General features: G+C 39.4%; 1 protein-coding gene across 2 annotated transcripts; it reads left to right on the forward strand.

Moving 5' to 3' along the window:
- Positions 1–1,564: 1,564 nt before the first annotated feature.
- idh1 (isocitrate dehydrogenase (NADP(+)) 1) lies at positions 1,565–21,226 on the forward strand. Of its 2 annotated transcripts, none has more exons than XM_027143610.2 (9): positions 1,565–1,722; positions 4,329–4,458; positions 10,257–10,548; positions 14,568–14,673; positions 15,219–15,396; positions 15,844–15,995; positions 16,154–16,294; positions 18,293–18,455; positions 20,506–21,226. In XM_027143610.2, the coding sequence occupies exons 1-9, from the start codon at positions 1,590–1,592 to the stop codon at positions 20,597–20,599; spliced, it is 1,389 nt and encodes a 462-aa protein (XP_026999411.1). In that variant the 5' UTR covers positions 1,565–1,589; the 3' UTR covers positions 20,600–21,226. The 2 variants fall into 2 exon arrangements, with proteins under 2 accessions (XP_026999411.1, XP_026999412.1); XM_027143611.2 differs by lacking the exon at positions 1,565–1,722 and adding an exon at positions 3,267–3,418.
- The last annotated feature ends 898 nt before the right edge of the window (positions 21,227–22,124 follow it).

Below are 22,124 nucleotides of genomic sequence, written 5' to 3' on the forward strand. Positions count from 1 at the left end.
GGATCCGCGCCACACGCATTCATAGCACCTTTTGTGCCATTTAAGTGCGTGCGTTATTGGAAAAATCTGTGAAACAGCGCCATCTTCCGGTCATACAAAGAAACCTCTGCTGTGGCTCAGAAGGGCTGCGATATGACGTGACATACAGCAAAGTACGGTGACCCATACTCAGAATTCGTTCTCTGCATTTAAAGGCAGGGTCTCCGATTTTTGAAAGCCAATGTTGACATATAAAATCACCAAAACAAACACGCCCCTAACCCAAATGGGTCCCACCCCTGTATTGGTAGCAACAGCGTTATTGTGTTATTTGTGTAGTAACAGCGTTTAACTCAGGAGTTATTGACTCGGGAAACTCCAATCTGTGAATATGCGCCAACTTCCTGCTCCTTCAGTTCTCTCCAGCGTTGGAAAGCTGATCCTATATTAACACGTCCTACTTCTTGCCTTATCGTAAGCCTTTCTTCACTTTCTTTCTTTGTTTTTATCCTCCATGTCAATGTTAAAACCGCTTTCTGCTAATGTCACACATGCGCACTGAACAAGCCCCGCCCCTTTCTGCTCATTGGCTACACGTTTGTTTTGTTTTTTGTTTAGTTTTCGGCCCGACTAAGTTTTCTGAAATATGGGGACCCTACCTTTAACCCATCCAAAGTGCACACACACAGCAGTGAACACACACCGTGAACACACACCCGGAGCAGTTGGGGTGGGGGGGTGGCGGGTGGGGGGGGGGGGTGTTTCGGTGCTTTGCTCAAGGGCACCTCAGTCGTGGCCGGCCTGAGACTCGAACCCACAACCTTAGAGTTAGGAGTCAAACCCTCTAACCATTAGGCCACGACTTCCCGTATATAATATAATATAAACATACTGTAAAATGGACTGTTTTATAATCCCTGTTTGGCTGGTTTGTTTCTGAGATCTTGTTCAGATTTCATAATTCAGAGAATATTAGATTAGATTAGATTAGATTAGATTAGATTAGATTAGATTAGATTACAACCATCACACCAACATGAGCTGTTACTTTATTTTGTAGCATGGCTGTGAGAATTTGTGATCTACAAGGCATTAGTGAGGTCAGACACTGATGTTGGGTTAAGAGGTCTGGGGTGCTCTCGAGTTCTTCCACTCCAGCCTTAACCTTATCCATGGAGCTCACTTTGTGCCCAGGGGCATTGTCATGCTAGAACAGGTTTGGACCTATTCATTTCCATGAACAGAAATCTTAATACTACAGCAAAATGACATCCTACACAGCTGTGAGCTTCGAACAGCTTGGGGAAGAAATGCATTTGGGTGTGATGGTCAGGTGTGTGCGTACTTTTAGCCTTGATCCCCGTTCCCTTATGATCAGCAACAGTGCGTAATGACTAAGAATCTAACAGCAACTTTTGTTGAACAGAATCAGAATCAGGTTTATTGCCCAAGTGTGTTGACAAACACAAGGAATTTGGCTCCAGCTGTTTGTGACTCTCAAAAGTACAGACATAAATAACACTATACTATACAAGACAAGACAGACATAAATAACACTATACTATACTATGTATACCACCCCGCTACTGCGATTCAGATTTAAATTATTGATGCTTGCCTACAAAGCCAAAAACGGACCAGCTCCCTCTTACCTCAAAGCCCTCATTACTCCTCGAACTGCCCCCTGCACCCTCAGATCTACCTGCATTGCTCAACTGGTTCCACCATCTCTCAGGTTAAGATGTAAGTATACTACAAGACTCTGCTGAGTCACTAGCTGTTTTCAAACAACGGTTGAAGACCTACTTATTCAGGAAACACTTCAACTAGCACTTCTTTCCCTGTTTGTTGCATTTAAAAAAAATGTAATTAATAAACTTTGAACAATGTTTTAAACTCATGGTATCTTAAGTACGTATGTTACTTAGTAAACCAGAGTTAATGTATCCAATGACAGAGACTTAAGCACTTCTGTACTTCTACTGTACTAATGTAGAAAGGGAATATAGACAAGACAATACATACTACACAAGACAATACAAACATAAATAACACTATTCTATACAAGACAAGACAATACAGACTATACAAGACAATACAGACATAAATAACACTATACTATACTATACAAGACAATACAGACTATACAAGACAATACAGACATAAATAACACTATACTATACTATACAAGACAATACAGACATAAATAACACTATACAAGACAAGACAATACAGACGATGAGAACCAATATAGACAGTATGAGTATTAAATATGAATACAGAATATATGACAGATCAGTTATGTACATACAGTGTGAGAAGTGCATGGTAGTGCAAATAACAGTATTGTGCAATATTATGCTTTTTTGTGCAATATGCAGCAGCAGTAGTGTGTAACATATGGATGATGTGATGACTGACAGTTCTGATAATGCAGTACTTATAGATATGAAGCAGGGAATATAATTATGGTGAGTTGTTAATCAGGGTGATTGTCTGGGGAAAGAAACTGTTCCTGTGTCTGGCAGTTTTAGTAAACAAAGCTCTGTAGCTCCTGCCAGAAGGGAGGAGCTGAAAGAGGATGTCCAGGTGTGAAGGGTCAGTAGTGATTTTTCCTGCCCGGTTTCTGGTTCTTGTATGGTACAAGTCCTGAGTGGGCAGGGGGGCACCCATTAATTTTTATGCTGTTTGAACTGTGCGTTGCAGTCTTGTAGTTCATCTTGTACCTATTAATTGTACTTTGAACCACTGTTTCTTGTCGATTGCCATTTAATCATTAGATAAGGTTTGGGTTTGATAGTTTCCAGAACCTGAAGGTTTCCAAAGGGTTAAAAAAAACTGGTGAAGACTTGACTGATCCTTACTTAAGCCTATACATGTTATGATATGGTATTATCTGCTGAACCAATGCTCTAGGCGTGGCGACTTTACATAACTCTCTGGTACAAAGAGACCATGCCTAGTCTATCTAGATGGGTTTTAGGGAGGAGGTCAGGTTTCCTCAGATTATATACAATTCTGTCATTTTCTTCCCTGATTATGCATAATTGCCTCTTTGTACACGAGATACATGCATTATTAATGTTATAAGAATAGCATTTTTTGTGTCAACAATTGCTAGTAATATCACCGAGGACCACATTGTACAATCACGTGTAAACATTGTTAAAGTGATTGTTTATATAACGCCATAACCTTCTACCCTAAAGGCGGATGCTGTGGGCGGGATTAAGCGGTCTAATTTAGTTCCGACTTACCTCTGATTGGCCGGGGGTTGGTCTGCAGACGCCACGTACTGGCCAATCAAAGGATCAGATCAATACAAGACCCGCCCACTTGCCAAGTCGTCTTTGAGTCTGATGTATAATAACCTTAGCAACAGCTGAGTTTATCTTCAGTTCATCTTTCTGATTATTTATACTCGATCTGTGAAGTAAAGGTATGTATTGACATTTTGTATTGATGACCCGAGTCGATTTGTTGTGTTTTAATGTTCTAAACGGAGCTTGTGTGTTTACCGGAAGAGTCGCTGCCGGTTTGCTAATAACGAACGGATCAGTTTATGAATAGAGTGACACACAAATAAAGAACCGAACACAAAAGTGATTCTCAGGAACTGGAACTGAGCGACCAGTGATGTGTGTAAACAATGATACACTATAAGCATATAGGAGTTCACATCCTAATAAAACTAATAAATTATAGATATACAGTAATACATCGTGCATTTACGGATTTAAATTAAATTAAAGTGCTTTAATAAATTTGGTCATTATTTAGAAAAAAGCATTTTTAATGAATCGAACCAAACAAACCGATTCCTCGTGATTCGTGACGGGTTTTGGGACATATCTCATAAATGTCCGAGGTATTACAGTATATATATATATGTGTGTGTATGTGTGTGTGTGTGAGAGGTTATGTGTTTGTGTTTGGGTGTGGGTGGGAAGGGGTATTTAATCAGATTTTATTCTTTGCAACAATATGAGTCACTCAAAAAAAAAAACAGTCACCTGTCATGGCTATCACCTCTTATTATTAGGCTTGGTTTGGAGATTTGCAACAGTAATTATTGCTTTACTGTGCACTTGATGTTGCCTGTGCCTGTATGCTTATTTCTATTAAATAAAAAATCTTACAGAAACTCCACTAATTTGTACCACACTGAGATGTTGTGCAACCTACCCAGCTTCCTCCTTTGCTCCTTGTCAGTTGGGTTAGAAAGAAAAATGCTGAGTCACAGGTCCTCCAGGCTCACCTGAATAGGATTCATTCATTTCAGAGTTGAGCGTGAGCCGTGGCGGTGTGTCGTGTCGTGTTTGATCAGATCCTGCGTTTTTCTCTTTCAGTATCCAGAATGGCACAGAAGATCAAGGCTGGATCTGTTGTGGAGCTGCAGGGAGATGAGATGACCAGAGTCATCTGGGAGCTGATTAAAGAGAAGCTCATCTTTCCTTACCTGGAGTTAGACCTGCACAGGTGAGAGAGAGACAGAGAGAGAGACAGAGACAGAGAGAGAAAGGTCTAACAGGAGAGAAATTAAACACAGCAGGATACACAATTATATAAATGTTCCTGTTGGCTCCCTGGAGTGTAATGATGATGTTCAAGTCTAACCTGATTCCTGATTTTATCACTGTTTGTATGAAGTGTGAGTAAACACGTTCACGGACAAAATAATTCAGCTTCCTAAAACGTCATGGAAGGTTACGGCTCTCAAAGTGGAGTCCATTAAACATAGGCACAATTTCCTCATTTTGTTACACACCATTATCAGAGTTATGTCTATAAATAATATGAGCTAAAATCGAATGTCAATACAAATAGCATATATAATGTATTGTTTCACCGTATTGTGTAGAGAAATATGCTTTTGTGAATAATGCCATTGTATACGATCTGATTGCATGGCTGCTTGGTTGCAGATTCAATGTTGAATGAAGTTGTTTTCTTTTTCTTCCTGAATGTGTTTCAATAAAAAAAAACATCATTTAATCCTTCGTTTATTGAAATGCAGCACAGCACTTCTCTTTTGCTGCTCCTTTGTTAGTCAATCTAAAGTTAGAATTGTGACACATAAAGCAGAACTGATCGTTTATATATGTGTATATAAATCATTACATTTATAATTTTTCATTTCCTCAATCCTTCACCTTTAACACTGTAGATTCATAGTCTGGAGTTTCTATTAGCTTTGCTAATGTATTAAGCAATTATTACACATGTTGCTTCATATTAAATAGTCATCTTTTCAGAAAGGAAATCTATCTTTCAGGACAACACCTGATGCACGTTATACTCATTTCTATATCTGTTGGCTGTACAGTGAACTTTCATGAACGTAATAGTGCTTTATGTAACGGATAGATGTTCTGAACTTGACCTGATTGCCAAATAGTCTAGTTGTTCACACGGTTGGGGAATTTTATTGGATGATCTGTGTGGGATGTTGGTACTTTAAGAGCGCTATGTGACGCCTCTGGATAACGCCACCTAACCTTTGGACCTCGTGAGTGACGCCACACGGTTACTGTAACACTGCACACACAGACGTACTATGAACTCGATTTTTGTGCTCTTCACGTGTTGGGGGCACGTGACTGTAGTTTAAGAAGTGTCTGATATCATTCTCATTCCCTAAATTGATGGATTCTGCAGTTTTAAAAGAAAAATGTATAGATACATGAGAGTAATCATGTAATCATTGTGCTGATCTATTAGTTCCTCAAGAGCTCTTGGCTGCTTAATTCCACTCAACTAAAAATTGTTGTAGAAAAGACAATATTCAAATTTACATTATTTATTGTCCAAATGAGGAGGAGGTTCAATTCTGAGTCTAGTTAGCGTCTCAGGGAGTTTTACCTTGCCACCGTCACCTCCGGCTTGTTTATTAAAGATATATGTTCGAGATAAATAGTAACTTATTTTAAACTTTACAATTATTATTCTGTTTTCATACTTCTGTAAAGCTACTTTCAAATAAATTGAATTGAAATTGAATTGAATTTTATATCTGACCTGGTTTCACATTCAGTGTCAGATGTTAGGTGGGAAGATAAGATGAGCTGTTATGATTGATCAGTAGTGTAAAATAACACAAAATCTAGGGCACGTTCATCTTCTTAGGTTCTTCATAATAAGTACAGTTTGTGTGTGGAAGAAACCCGTCGTTTACTCCTAACACCGTTTCTGATTCCTCTGTAACTACAGTAAAACGGTTGATGGTGACCACTAAGAACTCATTAAAATCCCTTAAAGATCAGTTGAAGAATCGTTTTATTATGATTATAGTGACCAAAAGATTTGCAAATCCCAGGATCTCTTAAAAGCCGCTGTTGAGCCTTTTGAGATGTTGCATGTATGGATGAAATTCTTCCCAGTATTTAGAAAGAAAAAAGTCTGGAATAACGGTGAGAAGTATAATCAGGATTTAACAAATGTAGACGTCAGTTATGGATCTGTGGATCTGTTATTTATTTATTTATTTATTTATTTCTCTTTTAACACTTGATATTATAACTACATTTCAGTAGCTGCACTTCTCTGCCCCATGGTTTGGAATGTAGAAAGGGAATATAGGTAAAAGGTCATAACCAGTTCAGCACAATAGGCAGAGCTCAGAAACACAAGAACTTAGATGCAAGATAACAAATAAGCTCGTGAACTTCTGCAGTCTCAGTCATGGCAAAGATCTCATGCTAGAACGTCCTTTTTATACTTCAAATTTAAATTCTATTTATTTGTATAGCGCATTTTGATTCCTGTTGTCTCAAAGCAGCTTTACAGAAGTATGGGAACAGAAGAGAGCGAGAAAAAAAGAAATAAATATGTGATAAAAAAAATAAGAATAATAAAGGGATAAAAATAAATACATGCACATATACAATTAATGTTTAAAATTAATTAAAAAAAATTAATTTTAAGTAATTTTTTTTATTAATTTTAAACATTAATTGTATATGTGCATGTATTTATTTTTATCCCTTTTTTTTATTATTTTTATCCCTTTTTTTATTATTCTTATTATTATTTTTTCCAAACTATATATATATATATATATATACGTATGTCCCTAATGAACAAGCCGGAGATGACGGCGGCAAGGGAAAACTCCCTGAGAGGACATGAGGAAGAAACCTTGAGAGGAACACTCTACAGTAAATAATGTAAATAATCTTTTCGACATACATCTCTGTCAGCGTTCTAAGACTAAAAGGATCTAGATTTTCTTTTTTAAGGCTCACATGCAGAGAAAAACTGAATCCTGTTATTCATGCTCAGCTTTCATTTAGACAGCTTTATTGTAGAGCATGTGCTGTGTAGATTCTCACTGGGGTTTCAGGTCATGAGTTGTGAAGTCTTTATGCTGCTGTGATTCCTGTTTTATGGACCTTTTACCCTTCTCAGAAGATCCAGTCAAACTAGTGGACTTCGCTCTTCAAGAACTGGCCTTTTAATCGTCCCACATACCCGTTTAAAATCTATGGGTGATGGGCAGAGCTGGGAGTAAGTCACACGTGTGCAAGTCACAAGTAAGTCTCAAGACATGAATGTCAAGTCAAAGTCAAGTCGAGTCTTTTTTTAATATTTGTCAAGCAAGTCTCAAATTTGCGACTTAAGTCTGACTCGAGTCAAGTCATATGCCTCGAGTCCCCCATCTCTGGTGATAGGGCATTTTCTTCTGTAGCTCCAAGACTCTGGAATTCTTTGCCTGGTCAGATTAGGCAAGCAGAATCCCTTAGTGTCTTTAAATCCTCCCTTAAAGCTTATTTCTTTAGGGTAGCTTTTACTTGAAATAGATTTTTTTAACTTACTTGTTTTGATAGTATGTTCTTATTTGGAGTGTTTTTATATCTTGCTTATTTTAACGTATTATTTGTATAATTGTATGTTTCCTTTTTCTCCTGTGAAGCACTTTGAGATGCTACTTTTATAGGCGCTATAGAAAGGAAAATTATTATTATTATTATTATTATTATTATTATTATTATTATTAACTACACATATATTTCTGTAAGTATATCACGATTGGATTGGTGCTAGAACTCAAACTGAGTATTTCTACATTTACAGCGTTTGACAGACCCCCTTGTCCAGAGCGACATACTAAAGTTTTTTTATACACAAAAATAAACAGGAAAATACGAGCTAGCGTTTCAGGAAAAAGTACAGTAGGTCTTCACCTGTTGTTTGAAAATAGCCAGTGACTCAGCTGTTCTGACATCTAAGGGAAGTTCATTCCACCACCTGGTTGTCAGAACAGAAAAGAGTCTTGATGTACAGTATACCTACCTCTTACCCTGAGAGATGGTGGGACCAGTCGAGCAGTGCCGGTAGCTCTGAGGGTGCGAGGTGAAGCGTGAGGAGTGATAAGAGCTTTGGGGTAAGACGGAGCTGGTCTAATTTTGGCTTTGTAGGCAAGCATCAGTGTTTAGAATGTGTGGATAAAAATGGCTAAATTATTCTGATGTTCATGTAGATATATAATCTACATAAACATTTGGATATGTGTATTATGCAGGAAACCTGGGCTGTTTGGGCTCGGAAGTGGCATTTGTTGGCACTAGAAGGAATGTGAAGCTTAATACTCAAGGCTTCTTCTTCTTCTTCTTGGGGCAAGTCGTGGCCTAATGGTTAGAGAGTCTGACTCGTAATCCTAAGGTTGTGGGTTCGAGTCTCGGGTGCCCTGAGCAAGGCACCGACCCCCCCAACTGCTCCCTGGGCACCGCAGCATAAATGGCTGCCCACGGCTCCGGATGTGTGTTCATGGTGTGTGTGTGTGTGTGTGTGTGTGTGTGTGTGTGTGTGTGCGCGCACTTTGGATGGGTCAAATGCAGAGAACGAATTCTGAGTATGGGTCACTGTACTTAGCCATATGTCACTTCTTCTTCTTCCTCTTCTTCTTCCTCCTCTTCTTCCACCCATCCATCTTTCCATTAGTCCATCCTACTTGGTTGTGGTGAACCAGGAGAATAGGGCCACAAGGTCACGATCACACACACATTCACACAACAGTTAAATAAAGGAAACCGAAGAGAAACCCCTGAGGCATGGGGAGAATATGTTTTATAAAATTATTATTATTATTATTATTATTATTATTATTATTATTATTATTATTATTATTATTATTATTATTATTATTATCATATACACATTTATACAAGAAAATAAAGCAGATTCAAACATGAAATGTACATTTATTCAAACAAAAACTACAACACCATCCAACAGTCAACAAACTCACTCTACTATTGAAAACAGCAGAACCTTTCTCTCATTACACTTTGAATTATTTCACAAATTGAATCAAGTGTTTGATCTTTTCTAAAAATCTGTCGTTCATAAACACATCATTCGAGAGCACCTTTCAGAGTTAGCTACATACAGTATAGAGAAAATTTCAATGACTAGCGGCACTGATCTGTGCCTTCCGCATCCTGTGGATGATTACATATAAAAGATTCTCTATCGAACCTAAAGGAAACTCTGTTTTTTTTGTATGATACTGGGTGAAAATCCAGTATCCTCTCTGAGAATATTATATATAGCCGTGATCTTAACCAAGTTTCTACGTACTGTACTGTACAGCACTTTGGTCCACTTGTTTCTTCTTCTTTATAAATTACTCACTTACTAATAATTATTTTCTTAGATTTCTTTATTTCTAACAATTAGAGCTAGTGTTTGGATTTGTGCAATTCTGACTGAGTTTAGATCTTGTCTGGAGAAGTATTTGCTCTGAAAACTAAAAATGCAGACAGCCAAAGACTGAAAAATGGAATTAAAATCGAGATGTTTTGAAAGCTGAAGCATTTATAAAGCTATATATATATATATAATGTAGATTAGAGAGTATTGCTTTCACATCAAGAAAGGAAGGGTGCATAAAGTTGACCTGCTATTATTACCCCAGTGTACACTAGTTCAGGGGCAGTGGTGCTCAGCGGTTAAGGCTCTGGGTTGTTGGTCAGAAAGTCAGGGGTTAAAGCTCCAGAAGTGGCAACCCTCTCTGCTTCAGGGTAGTGTATCCTATCAGATTCTCTAATTCCAGTTCAACAAGCTGGGAGATGTAAAGAAAAACTAATTCTTTGCTGTAATGTATATGTGACAAAGGCTGTTCTTCTATTTCTGTTACTTCTAATTAACATCAATGAACTCGGCGAATGTATCGTTGCAACATTTTAGATGCCCGAATGTTTCCTTTTCCTTCACTCAGGGTCTCGTTCCACAGCTCTGTATCATTACATTCAGGGTAAATCTGTTTCTTGTTCCAGCTATGATCTGGGCATTGAGAACCGCGATGCCACCGATGACCAGGTGACGGTGGAAGCTGCTGAGGCGGTGCGTCGCTTCAACGTGGGCATCAAGTGTGCCACCATCACGCCTGATGAGAATCGTGTAGAGGAGTTCAAGCTCAAGCAGATGTGGCGCTCCCCCAACGGAACCATCAGGAACATCCTGGGCGGCACCGTGTTCCGCGAAGCTATCATATGCAAAAACATCCCACGCCTGGTGCCCGGCTGGACCAAACCCATCATCATCGGCAGACACGCCCATGGAGACCAGGTATGTATATATACTGTATACAGTGATGCCTCGTGATAAGAATTTTTTGTGATTCGACCAAACTTTTGCCGTGAGATACGAGCAAATTTTTGAGATACGAGCATCCGAGCTGCCGCCGCTGCCGAAACAAAGATCCCCAACAACCACGTGTGCTCTGTTTCCCTCGCCTCAGCTTCCCGCGTCTCACTCGGTTAAAGCCGCCTTTCCGCTGCACACGACAAACGACGGCCGATAAACCGGAAGTCATTCATTTCCTATGGAGAGTCGCAAAGGTGCTGCGTGAGGTGCCGACCATCTGCGGAGACGTCATTTTTGGATCCGTTTTGAGCGTTGGATCCGTTACAAAATTTAAATTACGACTACACCACAGGTTTTTATTAAAACGACCGGCAGATATTAGTGAGTAAAGAGTGACAAAAAAGGCAAAAACAAGAGAAGAGAAAAGTGATGAAGAAAATTAAGCAAAATGAATGTAAAGAAAACAGAAATTGTAGCAATTAAGTTTAGTTAAGTTAAGAGAATTTCAGCTAAGTTCGTTAATTTTAGTGAAGTTTAGTTAAGTTCCATTTAAGTGTAAAGTAGCATTAAGAGTGTACAGTAGCGAGTAAGTGAACGAAAGGGAAAGTGTACGTACGAGACAAAATTCCTCCTGTTTAATCCTCCCTCAGCCTCCGTGCGCATCTCCCGTAAAGTAAAACCAGTTTATTTTTTTTAACATTCTCTTTTATTACTGTATGTTTTTATACGATATTTGTCATTTATAAATACAGGTACTGTACATTTTTCATATTCAAAACACATAAACAAAACAAGTGGAGTGAATTTTGCGAGCTGGAACAGATTAATGGGATTTCAATTCATTTAAACGGGGAAAATCGTTTTGAGATATGAGCAACTTGAGATACGAGCAAGGTCACGGAACGAATTAAACTCGTATCTCGAGACATCTCTGTATATAGTTTTAATATTTTGGGTCAGCCATCCAGTCTGATGGGGAGTGTTGAAAAGAGGTGAAGAGGCGAGTGCAGGCAAGTTGGTGTGGGTGGAGAAAAGTTTCAGGGGAGTTGTGTGACAGAAGAGTGTCAGCAAGAGTCAAAGGAAAGGTGTAGAAGACAGTAGTGAGAGCAGCGCTGCTGTATGGGGTAGAGACGGTAGCAGTGAGGAAAAGACATGAGGCAGAGATGGAGGTAGCAGAGATGAGGATGATGAGGTTCTCTTTAGGAGTGACGAGGACGGACAGGATTAGGGACGAGTGCATCATAGGGACAGCTCAGGTTGGCTGTTTTGGTGACAAGGTTAGATTGAGATGGTTTGGACATGTACAGAGGAGGGAGATGGTTATATTGGTAGAAAGATGCTGGTGATGGAGCTGCCAAGTAAGAGGTCAGGAGGAAGGCCAAAGAGGAGATATATAGATGTGTAGAAAGAGGATATGAAGTTATTTGGTGCGAGAGTAGAGGATGCCGAGGATAGAGTTAAAACAGAAGAAGTGGAAACAGAAGATTTATATTATATAGTAGAAGAAGATTATATTATATATTAATAATTGTCTTTATCTGCATCTTTCTCGATTCAAGAAACTAGAAAAAAGATAGATAGATAGATAGATAGATAGATAGATAGATAGATAGATAGATAGATAGATAGATAGATAGATAGATAGATAGAGCTGGAGGGAAATAATTCACTGTTTTCACAGCAACAAAAGGTCACAATGGGTAGATTTGTTTTTTTTACCTGTAAACAGATTTGCAGATCTTATTTGGGTTGATTTGTATAGACCAATGACCTACGACATGTAGAACTCTTATTAAGTTCACTTCACTTCCAAGGAACACTACATAACGTGAGAAAGATCAAGGGGGTTAATACGCTTGTAAGACATTCAACGAGACGAGTTCAGCGGTCGATTAACCAAGAAACCAGTTCATAATCTTTTAGATTCTTTCTTTTTTTTTTTTGCTCTTAAGCATGGAGCCGTGTTTTTACTGTCAAGGTTTTGCTGCACATTCAGATTCAGAAGGTTTTATTAATTTATTAGTATGTGCTTATTTTCTTATAAATACACAGAACATGGGCATTAGTGGACATTCTGCATATCGGCACTACAGCACTTAGGCTTGGTTATGCATGTGACCTTACAGCAGCTGCTCGGTGCTTATCCAGTAGACTGATATAGACACATAATAAGACCCTGGACTTTTATCAAACACAGATGAATCATTAGTAGTGAAATCACATAGTACTGTCTGTTGGATGTGGTGATTCTTCTGTCTGGATGTTACACTTCTGCTCGTAACTTTTACTCTATTTACTGTCCATTACTCCAGTGCTGTTTCTCCATCGGTGTGATAAGCAGAGGTCATGTACCAGGGTCGTATGATGGTATTAGCTTTGTAATGGTGCTGAAATACTGAAGTAACTGGAGCTTGACTGAAGCTAATACCGCTAGTGTCTGTGTGTGTGTCTGTGTGTGTGTCTGTGTGTGTGTCTGTGTGTGTGTGTGTGTCTGTGTCTGTGTGTCTGTGTCCGTATTCACAAACATTTTCAGTGCAAGGAGTTTTTCCTAGTGAGCAAATTGTGAGAAAATTCTTAGAAATGTGGACGTTTCTCCTAAAAAAAATGAAAGAGAAGATCCTAGTAAAGATAAAAGTTATTCATAAAGCATCTTAACCCTTAAAAGGGCTCTTAAGATCGGAAAGTGTTAGGAGCTTAAGATGGATGGGTGGATGCAGAAGGATAAAAATGAGTGTGAAAGTATTCTAAGGCTTCAGATACCAAACACTTGCAGCCAAAGACCTTAAAGTCTTTGCACTTGGAGCCTTTAAAGCTAAGGCATAACATGCGCATAACACCTGCGACCAGAGATATCCAGCTTAACATTATTAGCATGAATATTAACAGAATATTGGCTATTTATTACTTACTTATTAAGCACATATTAATGCCTTATTCTGCATGACCTTATTCTACATCTTCATTTAATTATTTGTACCCAATACCTAAACTTAATAGCTACCTTACTAACTCTTAATAAGCAGTAAATTAGGAGTTACCACATGCACAGACTATTTGATGACCCTCACCACACAATCACTCCCTCCTGAAAAAAAAAATCCTCTATAAAATAATGTTTATTATGTTTATTACAAGCATAATCATGTTTATTATGCTTTTGTGTTACTTAATGAAATAATCAATTAAAGCTCTACTTACAGTTAAATCGGTCAAGACGTCATTTTTAAAATTTGTATGACCTTGCATGCGTGTCTGCTTATGACCAAACAAAAGGTTTATTTATATTTGTATATGATATATATTTGTTTATATACATTTTCCTATATTTCCAAATAATTCCCAAAAATTCCCAATAATTTTGAATATTTCCAAAATTCCCCCGATTAAGTTCCCGTGGAAAGTTTCCGGAAATTTACCGGGAACTTTCCGCCCCTTTGCAACCCTAATCATCACTAGGCAAAGCTTAGTTTTTTGCTGGACCACATTACACTGATTAGACATTTGGAAATCTTAGCAAACGTCTCATAAAACAACGATACCTGTATTCATGAAAATGCTTAGTGTAAAGAGTTTCTCCTAGTGAGCAAATTGTGAGAAATCCCTTAGAAAGGTGGACGTCTCTCCTTAGAATATCTACCAATAAATAGAGTGACTGTATTATTTATTTATTTACTTACTTATTTATTGTTTTTAAAACGTACAGTGTATTAATTCGAGCAAATGGGCGTTTTATGGCATATGGAACTGGAACCCAAATATTCTAATTAAAATATATACAGTTTGTATATGAGGTGATCTGGTTATAAGAAAGAGTTGTAGCTTGTAGTGAAGACTAACAAGGTAAAAAAAACAAAACATGTTTAGCATCCATACAGGATGAACGATTTGTTTCTTACTGATTTTTAATAAAATAATCGATTAGTTCAGACTTCATCCACAAGATGTCCTCCTTTGTCCAATTGTTCTCCCGCATGCAACTGGTTTCTTCTTTCCTGTTTCAGTACAAAGCCACAGACTTCGTTGTTCCTGGACCTGGACGAGTAGAGATGAAATACACACCCAAGGATGGAGGGAAACCTCTCAACTTTGTCGTCCATGACTTTGAAGGTAGATGGTTTAAACCATGGTCGGTCTTATTATTCCCCAGTATTCACAGTCATCACGTGCCCCTTATTTAACCCAGAGAATACAGAACGAGTTATTCTCTCATGACCCCATGAGATCACGTGACCATGCTGAAGTCTGTTCCATGTTTACCGAGTCAATATTGCAGTATATTGTCCTCTGTCCACAGGGCAGGACTGCCTTTGTGTTCATGCCCCATCCGTGTACGAGCAAATACTACGCTGATGAAATAGGCGTGTAGCCAACGAAATGCCTGCAATCTGTAGATTTAAGAATCAGAGTGATTTTGTTTGATCGGGCAACGGCAGTGCGGATCCATCTTTACATTTTACTGTTTAAATATGGGTCTTTTTTTTTTTTTTAACTCCAGTTAGTTCTACCTGCGCACATTGCAGCAATATTTCTGATGGCTCAGTTCATTTTCTAGTCCTAACCTCATAACTTCATGAATGCTATAAAATAACCGGATGTGCACTACTTTAAATATTCAACATGGTGTTGTGACTCTCTTGTTCGCCCCACCACAGGCACTGGCGGCGTGGCACTGGGCATGTACAACACTGACAATTCCATCCGCGACTTTGCTCACAGCTCCTTCCAGATGGCGCTGACCAAAGCCTGGCCTCTCTACCTCAGCACCAAGAACACCATCCTCAAGAAATACGACGGCCGCTTCAAAGACATCTTTCAGGAAATCTATGAGAAGTAAGCTAGCACATTTCCCAAAGATGGTTGTCGTCGTTGTCGTTTAATGCTAGCTAACTACAATAGCATAGAAGCCTTTATATTGTCACATATACAGTATATTACAGCACTTTCTTCATATATCATAAAGTTTGGGGTCAGACATGATACAGCGCCCATGGAGCAGAGATGGATAAGGGCCTTTGTCATGAGCCCAACAGTGGTGGAGTGATGGGGCTTGAACGCTGATGCCCTGATCAACAACCCAGTGCCTTAACCTCTTGAGCCACAACTGCCCTAGAATTAAAAGTCCTGGAAGCAACGGTCCGGAGTTTGTTCTAGAAATTTCTAAGAAATCCCAGGCAACATCACAAGAGAGCCTTTTGGGTGTCCATTTAATTTTAAATAGGTCATTCGTAACAAATATAAGAAATAACAAATATAAACACTGCATACATGTGTTTTTAGAGAATACAAGTCTCAGTTTGAGGCTAAGGGGATCTGGTACGAGCACAGACTGATTGATGACATGGTGGCCCAGGCCATGAAGTCTGATGGAGGATTTATCTGGGCGTGTAAGAACTATGACGGAGACGTGCAGTCCGATTCTGTGGCTCAGGGTGAGTCTAAACACACACACACACACACACACACACACACATCTGATTCAATCTCTTCACTTCATGTCTTACAGGGAAAAATATGTCTTGATGCTATGAGATCTTATAGTGGTATGGATACGTTGTTATGAGATGAACTGCTGTGTCTCTTCACTCAGGTTACGGCTCTCTGGGTATGATGACCAGCGTGCTGGTGTGTCCTGACGGTCGCACAGTGGAAGCTGAAGCCGCTCACGGCACAGTCACACGTCACTATCGCCAACACCAGCAGGGCAAAGAGACATCCACAAACCCTATCGGTGACACACACACACACACACACACACACACACACACACACACACACAAACTTAAATACACTACAATACTTTTATTGCTATTGTACGGCTGTACAATGAAATGAAGGCTCTCTGATGTAAAAGCACACACATAGACACTCATACACGTAAAAAGATGGGACAAAATGGAAATGTAAGCAGATGTATAGTATAATTAACTATGTACAGCATGTGCAGAATAGGGTGAATGTAAAAGTGAATAGATACTGTATGTAGAGTAGAAGAAGAGAGTTACAAAAATAAGGTAAGAAGGATTAGTATAGTGAGTCTGTAGTCATTAGTATTGCACAAGCTTATAATGGTACTAAGTGATTATTGTCTTCATGTGGAGTTCAGTTCTATAATGGTACAGTATGTGGATAAAAACTATTCAGGAGACTGAAGGTACAGTACGTGTTTTGAGGGATCGATAACATCTTCCAAAGGGCAACAGAGTGAAGAGGTGGTTGTCAGGTTGAGAAGAGTCTTTTATTATATATCTGGCCCGTGCTTTTGGATCTGGTGCTGTAGATGTCCAGTGATTTTCTGTGCTGAGTGAATGAGGCTCTGCAGCCACAATGTAACCAGCATAGCATAGGTTGGTTTACCTCAACATCCTCAGAATGTACAGCTGCTGATGTGCCTTCTTCACCAGGGATGGTGTTTAATTCAATTCAATTCAATTTAAATGTATTTGTATAACATTTCTAACAATGTATATTGTCTCAAAGCAGCTCTACAGAACATAAGAAACACAATACAAAAGTTTAATATTAAACAAAGATTGATATCATACAAAAGTTCAAGATTAATATTAGACTTGTATTTAAATGTGTTTGTATTTATCACCGATGAACAAGTCCGAGGTGTCTGAGGTGACTGTGGGGAGGAAAAACTCCCTTAGATGGAAGAAACCTTGAGAAGAACCAGACACAAAAGTGAACCTCATCCTCATTTGGGTGACACTGGAGGGTGTGATTATAAATCTACAGTCTGACAATTGTGTATTGATGAGGAGGTTGTTGCCCTCAAAGACCACATGAACTTGGTATCTCCTCTAAGAATGTCTGAATACTCACAGGGTTGGTCCAAAATCTTCATGGCACCAAAATAAAAACTTTTCTTTTATATATATATATATATATATACACACGCACAGTGATCCCTCGTTTATCGCGGTTAATGGGGACCGGAACCCCTCACAATAGGTGAAAATCCGCAAAGTAGGATTGGCCCTAAGTTTGACCTTTTCACTGATGGTCATCATCTTCCTCTTCCTCTTGGGCTCACTAGAGGAATCTTTCGCAGGGGCACGGTGCTTAGGAGGCATTGTAAGGGCTTAAGGAAAAGTTCATTTCGAACACAATACGCGAGACACAGTTGACAGAGTGAACGAGAGTGGCGAGATAAAACAAGGGAAGAAGCTGGGAGAGGATGCGATGATGCGCAGCCAATCAGCTCAGATCTCGCGCCGGGAACCAATCATGTGCCTTGTATGAGTGCTCGTGGGTATGTACAAAGCTTCTGAGAGAGTTTCTCTCTTTGTCTGGCATCCTGGGAAACCGTTTATTTTTATTTTTCGATGAATATTTTTGAAAAATCAGCGATGCACTGAGGCCACGAAACTTGAACCGCGAAGAGGTGAGGGATTACTGTGTATATATATATATATATATATAAATATATACATCATGATTTATATATTGGTATGTTTATTACATTTATGGCATTCTGCCTGATCTAGAGCGACTTACATTTTAGCTTAATTTATACAGCTGAGCAGTTGAGGGTTAAGGGCCTTGCTCAGGGGCCCAACGGTGGCAGCTTGGTTCACATGGGATTCAAACTCAATCTTTCGAACAATAGTCCAACATCATAACCACTGATGAACTACCACATCCACCCATTAAGATACAACAAATAGGTTACTATCTTATATCTTGTATCTTATATTTACATCAACTTTGTTATTCTCCTCAGCTTCCATCTTTGCCTGGACACGAGGGCTGCTGCATCGGGCCACTCTAGATAAGAACACTGAGCTAGAGGTCTTTGCCCAGACTCTGGAAGCTGTCTGCGTTGAGACCATCGAGGCCGGATTCATGACCAAAGATCTGGCCATCTGTATCAAGGGCATGGCCAAGTGAGTCTGATTTAAAGACGTCACTTTAAAGGTCACCACTATGCTCTGTGTAAAGTGAGACGTGACATACGGCTAAGTACAGTGACCCATACTCAGAATTCGTTCTCTGCATTTGACCCATCCAAAGTGCACACACACACACACACACAGCAGTGAACACACACACACCCTGAACACACACCCGGAGCAGTGGGCAGCCATTTATGCTGCGGCACCCGGGGAGCAGTTGGGGGGATTCGGTGCCTTGCTCAAGGGCAACTCAGTCGTGGCCGACCCGAGACTCGAACCCACAACCTCAGGATTACGAGTCAGACTCTCTAACCATTAGGCCACGACTTGTAATGCACTGATTTCTAATAACTCCTAAAGGAAATCTGTAGATTTAGACACATCAAGTCAAGTCAAGAAGCTTTTATTGTCATTTCAACCATATACAGTATAGTATAGTTGACACAGTACACAGTGAAGTACATTATGGTGCTACATAGAAGAAACACAGAGCTAAGGACGTAAAGTAAGTTGTCCAAGCCACATAAAGTGCATGTGTGCAACCTGGTGCAAACAGTGCGAGACAAAATACAGTGCAAACAGGCAATACAAACCACTACAGGACAAATACACAAAATATCACCGGCCAGCATGCATTCTGTTTATTATACAGTCCAATGTGCACAAATATAGGAATCCGAATAAAAAAGGGTTCGAGTAAACTTGTATACACTTGTGTAATCAGTGCCAGGTGGATAGAGACAAAGTACCAGAGGAAAGAAATCAGAATGTAGTGATTCATATTCTATAAGAACAAACAATTCACACAGTAGTGTAACTGCAAATCAGATGTGTTAATGTTAATGTGTGTTATGAGTTCTGTAGTCAATCTAACACATAGATTTGGTGGATACGCAGCATAAATTTACCCCAAACTGTAATTGTGTGGTGTATTTTGGGTGGCAGTCTGCTGTGAGGATGATAGGTTTATTTAGCATTTTTATATGTCTAAGGGGAGACATTGACATACTGGTACGTTTTGGGTTTATCAACATTTAGAGGGAAATAAGAAGCGGTTGAGGAAACAACGTTTATATGTAGCTGCTTTGACAGGGACTAATTTGTTTTGGATGTTCCATCATTTCAAAAATAACTACAAATGCTTTTATAAGAAACGAATTACCTTTGGAGTGTTAACGGTATTTATGCCACAACACACCGGTCATTAAGGTTAAGAGCTTAAGAACAATCTCAAGTCATGGCCACACATTCAAATCCAAACAACGCGACCATCACCTGTCGGTAGTGATTTGACCAACTCTCTGCCTAACAAATCTTTGTCATTTCATGCATATACAGTACAGCTGGTGCAGTACACAGTAAACATCTGGGTACATGGTGCTAGAGAGTCTGACACTTAACCCTAAGGTTGTGGGTTCGAGTCTCCGGCCAGCCACGACTGAGGTGCCCTTGAGCAAGGCACCGAACCCCCCTAACTGCTCCCCGGGTGCTGCAGCATAAATGGCTGCCCACTGCTCCGGGTGTGTGTTCACGGTGTGTGTGTGTTCACTGCTGTGTGTGTGTGTGCACTTTGAGTATACACTCTGAGTATGCGTCACCTCACTTCACAACTACAGAAAACAACACAGAACTACATAAATTGCATGTGTGCAAACAATGCAAGACAGGACAGTTTAATCATTCACCACGGACAATAGAGTGCCAGTCTAAACATAACTGTTTGCTCTTGTAAACAGAATCAGAAAGTTAGTTTCTTCTGCAAGTGTGATGAGCAATAGTTAGAAAACATCTGGTGACTTTCTGGACATCCCAGATGTGTAGTTACAGTATTTATTAGACTTAAAAGTGTGGTGTGAAACATATCTGTGTTTGCAATGTCTCTGCCGCTAAATGATATAAATGGAAGCTTTTACATCACTGTTTGTTTGGCCTTCTGGCATTTTCTAGCAGATTAGACATGTTTTGTATCTTTCGCTCGTATCTAAAACATTTTCCAAGCGCTCAGACAAAGCCGTGACCTCTTCCTGTCTCACTCTCGCAGCGTGCAGCGTGCAGACTACCTGAACACCTTCGAGTTCCTGGATAAGCTGGCAGAGAATCTGAAGAAGAAGCTGACGAGCCAACCCAAACTGTGAAGCCGTACTTTATACTCAACACACCCACGCTGACACACTCAGATCTCAAGCTCTTGTCCAATGCCAATCCACGGCATGGTCAACCTCTTCTCCTGGTCTGCACAAAGACACACACAGGACCATACCACTACTGCCAGAGAAGGGCGCTTTCAGGTGGAAGAACGGAAAGCGCCGTTTTAAAGGGTTAGAGATGCCGAACACACATACAACTCTAACTGTTTTTTTTTTAATTTTTAGTTTTTTTTTATAGTTTTAGCTAGATTCCAGTCAGGAATCCTGTACTTACTATATTAATTTAATACATTTAAAGTGTTAGGTTTCTGCTCAATCCTAGGCATTGTTTTAATATTTTATACAAATGGTTTTATTCAGACAGACGACTTAAACATTCAAACAAATGAGACCTGTTCTGTTCCGTCCAAATCGTGTCAAGGTTTTCAAACACTTGTTGCCTTATATGTGTGTGTATATATGTGTGTGTGTGTGTGTGTGGTGTCTTCTCATCATTAATGTCAACATACAAGATCTAACAGCACCAGAACAGATTCTGAGAAAATACTTTTCCATCATGTTTTGTAGGTGTTTTCGAGTACGTGTTAGTAAAATAAATCAATAATAATAACAGGACCATAAATTGTGTCTTGTCTCATTCTTAAGGATTTTTCTCCCAATTTCAATTATCGACATTGACAGTAACTCTGTGGTGTTGACTTGTTTTGTCCAAACGAGGGCAGCACCGCATTTCCACTTCGGCTTTCGAAACATTAAAGCATAAAAAGGTTTATATAGACGTATTTTCTCTTGCCGTATTCGCTGTATTATGTGTAAAACACCAACATCTTCACATCACTGTGTTTGCTTCACGAATGTACAATCCGGGACTGCTGATTGCTGTGCCCACATGTGAGGACACTATACTGCTTTAAGGATCCTTGACGTGATTAGATAGTGCCAAACCGAGTAATCCTGAGCTGACATGCGAGCAGAACCACTGCTACGAATGACTGGAGTCAAAGAAAGATATGAAAAGTCAGGCGGACGCTATTGTCCCCGGGAAAATTGGGTTTGGTTCATAAGAACGGAGACTGGTTCTCAGGTCTGGGTGCCAATAAAGATTGCTGCTGTGCTCCTCTGAGCAGAGTGTTATTAAGATGAAATGGAAAGTCTGAGACTCCTGGTGTGAGTTGGTTATAGCAGAAGGTTTTTCTCCAGCACACAGGTGTGTACGAGTTTAGAGCGATGCCTGTGGATATAAATAAATATCTCTCTCTCTTGTCTATGATGGAAAGGAAAGTTCTGTCAGTATATGGTGAGGCTTTTGTTATTTCACAATTCGCCTTACTTTTGTCTCCTAAAGATATTATATTTACAAAGTATGAAGGGAAAATAAAGATATACACACTGGCACTATGTGGCTAAAAGTACCTGGACTCCTGAGCATCACATGCACGTGCTTATGTATGCTTTATGAACATCTCTTTCAGATTTAGTCCCTAAACCTTTGCTGTTATAAGAACAAGGATCT

The sequence above is a fragment of the Tachysurus fulvidraco genome, chromosome 6, assembly GCF_022655615.1.
Source record: "Tachysurus fulvidraco isolate hzauxx_2018 chromosome 6, HZAU_PFXX_2.0, whole genome shotgun sequence".
Taxonomy (NCBI): domain Eukaryota; kingdom Metazoa; phylum Chordata; class Actinopteri; order Siluriformes; family Bagridae; genus Tachysurus; species Tachysurus fulvidraco.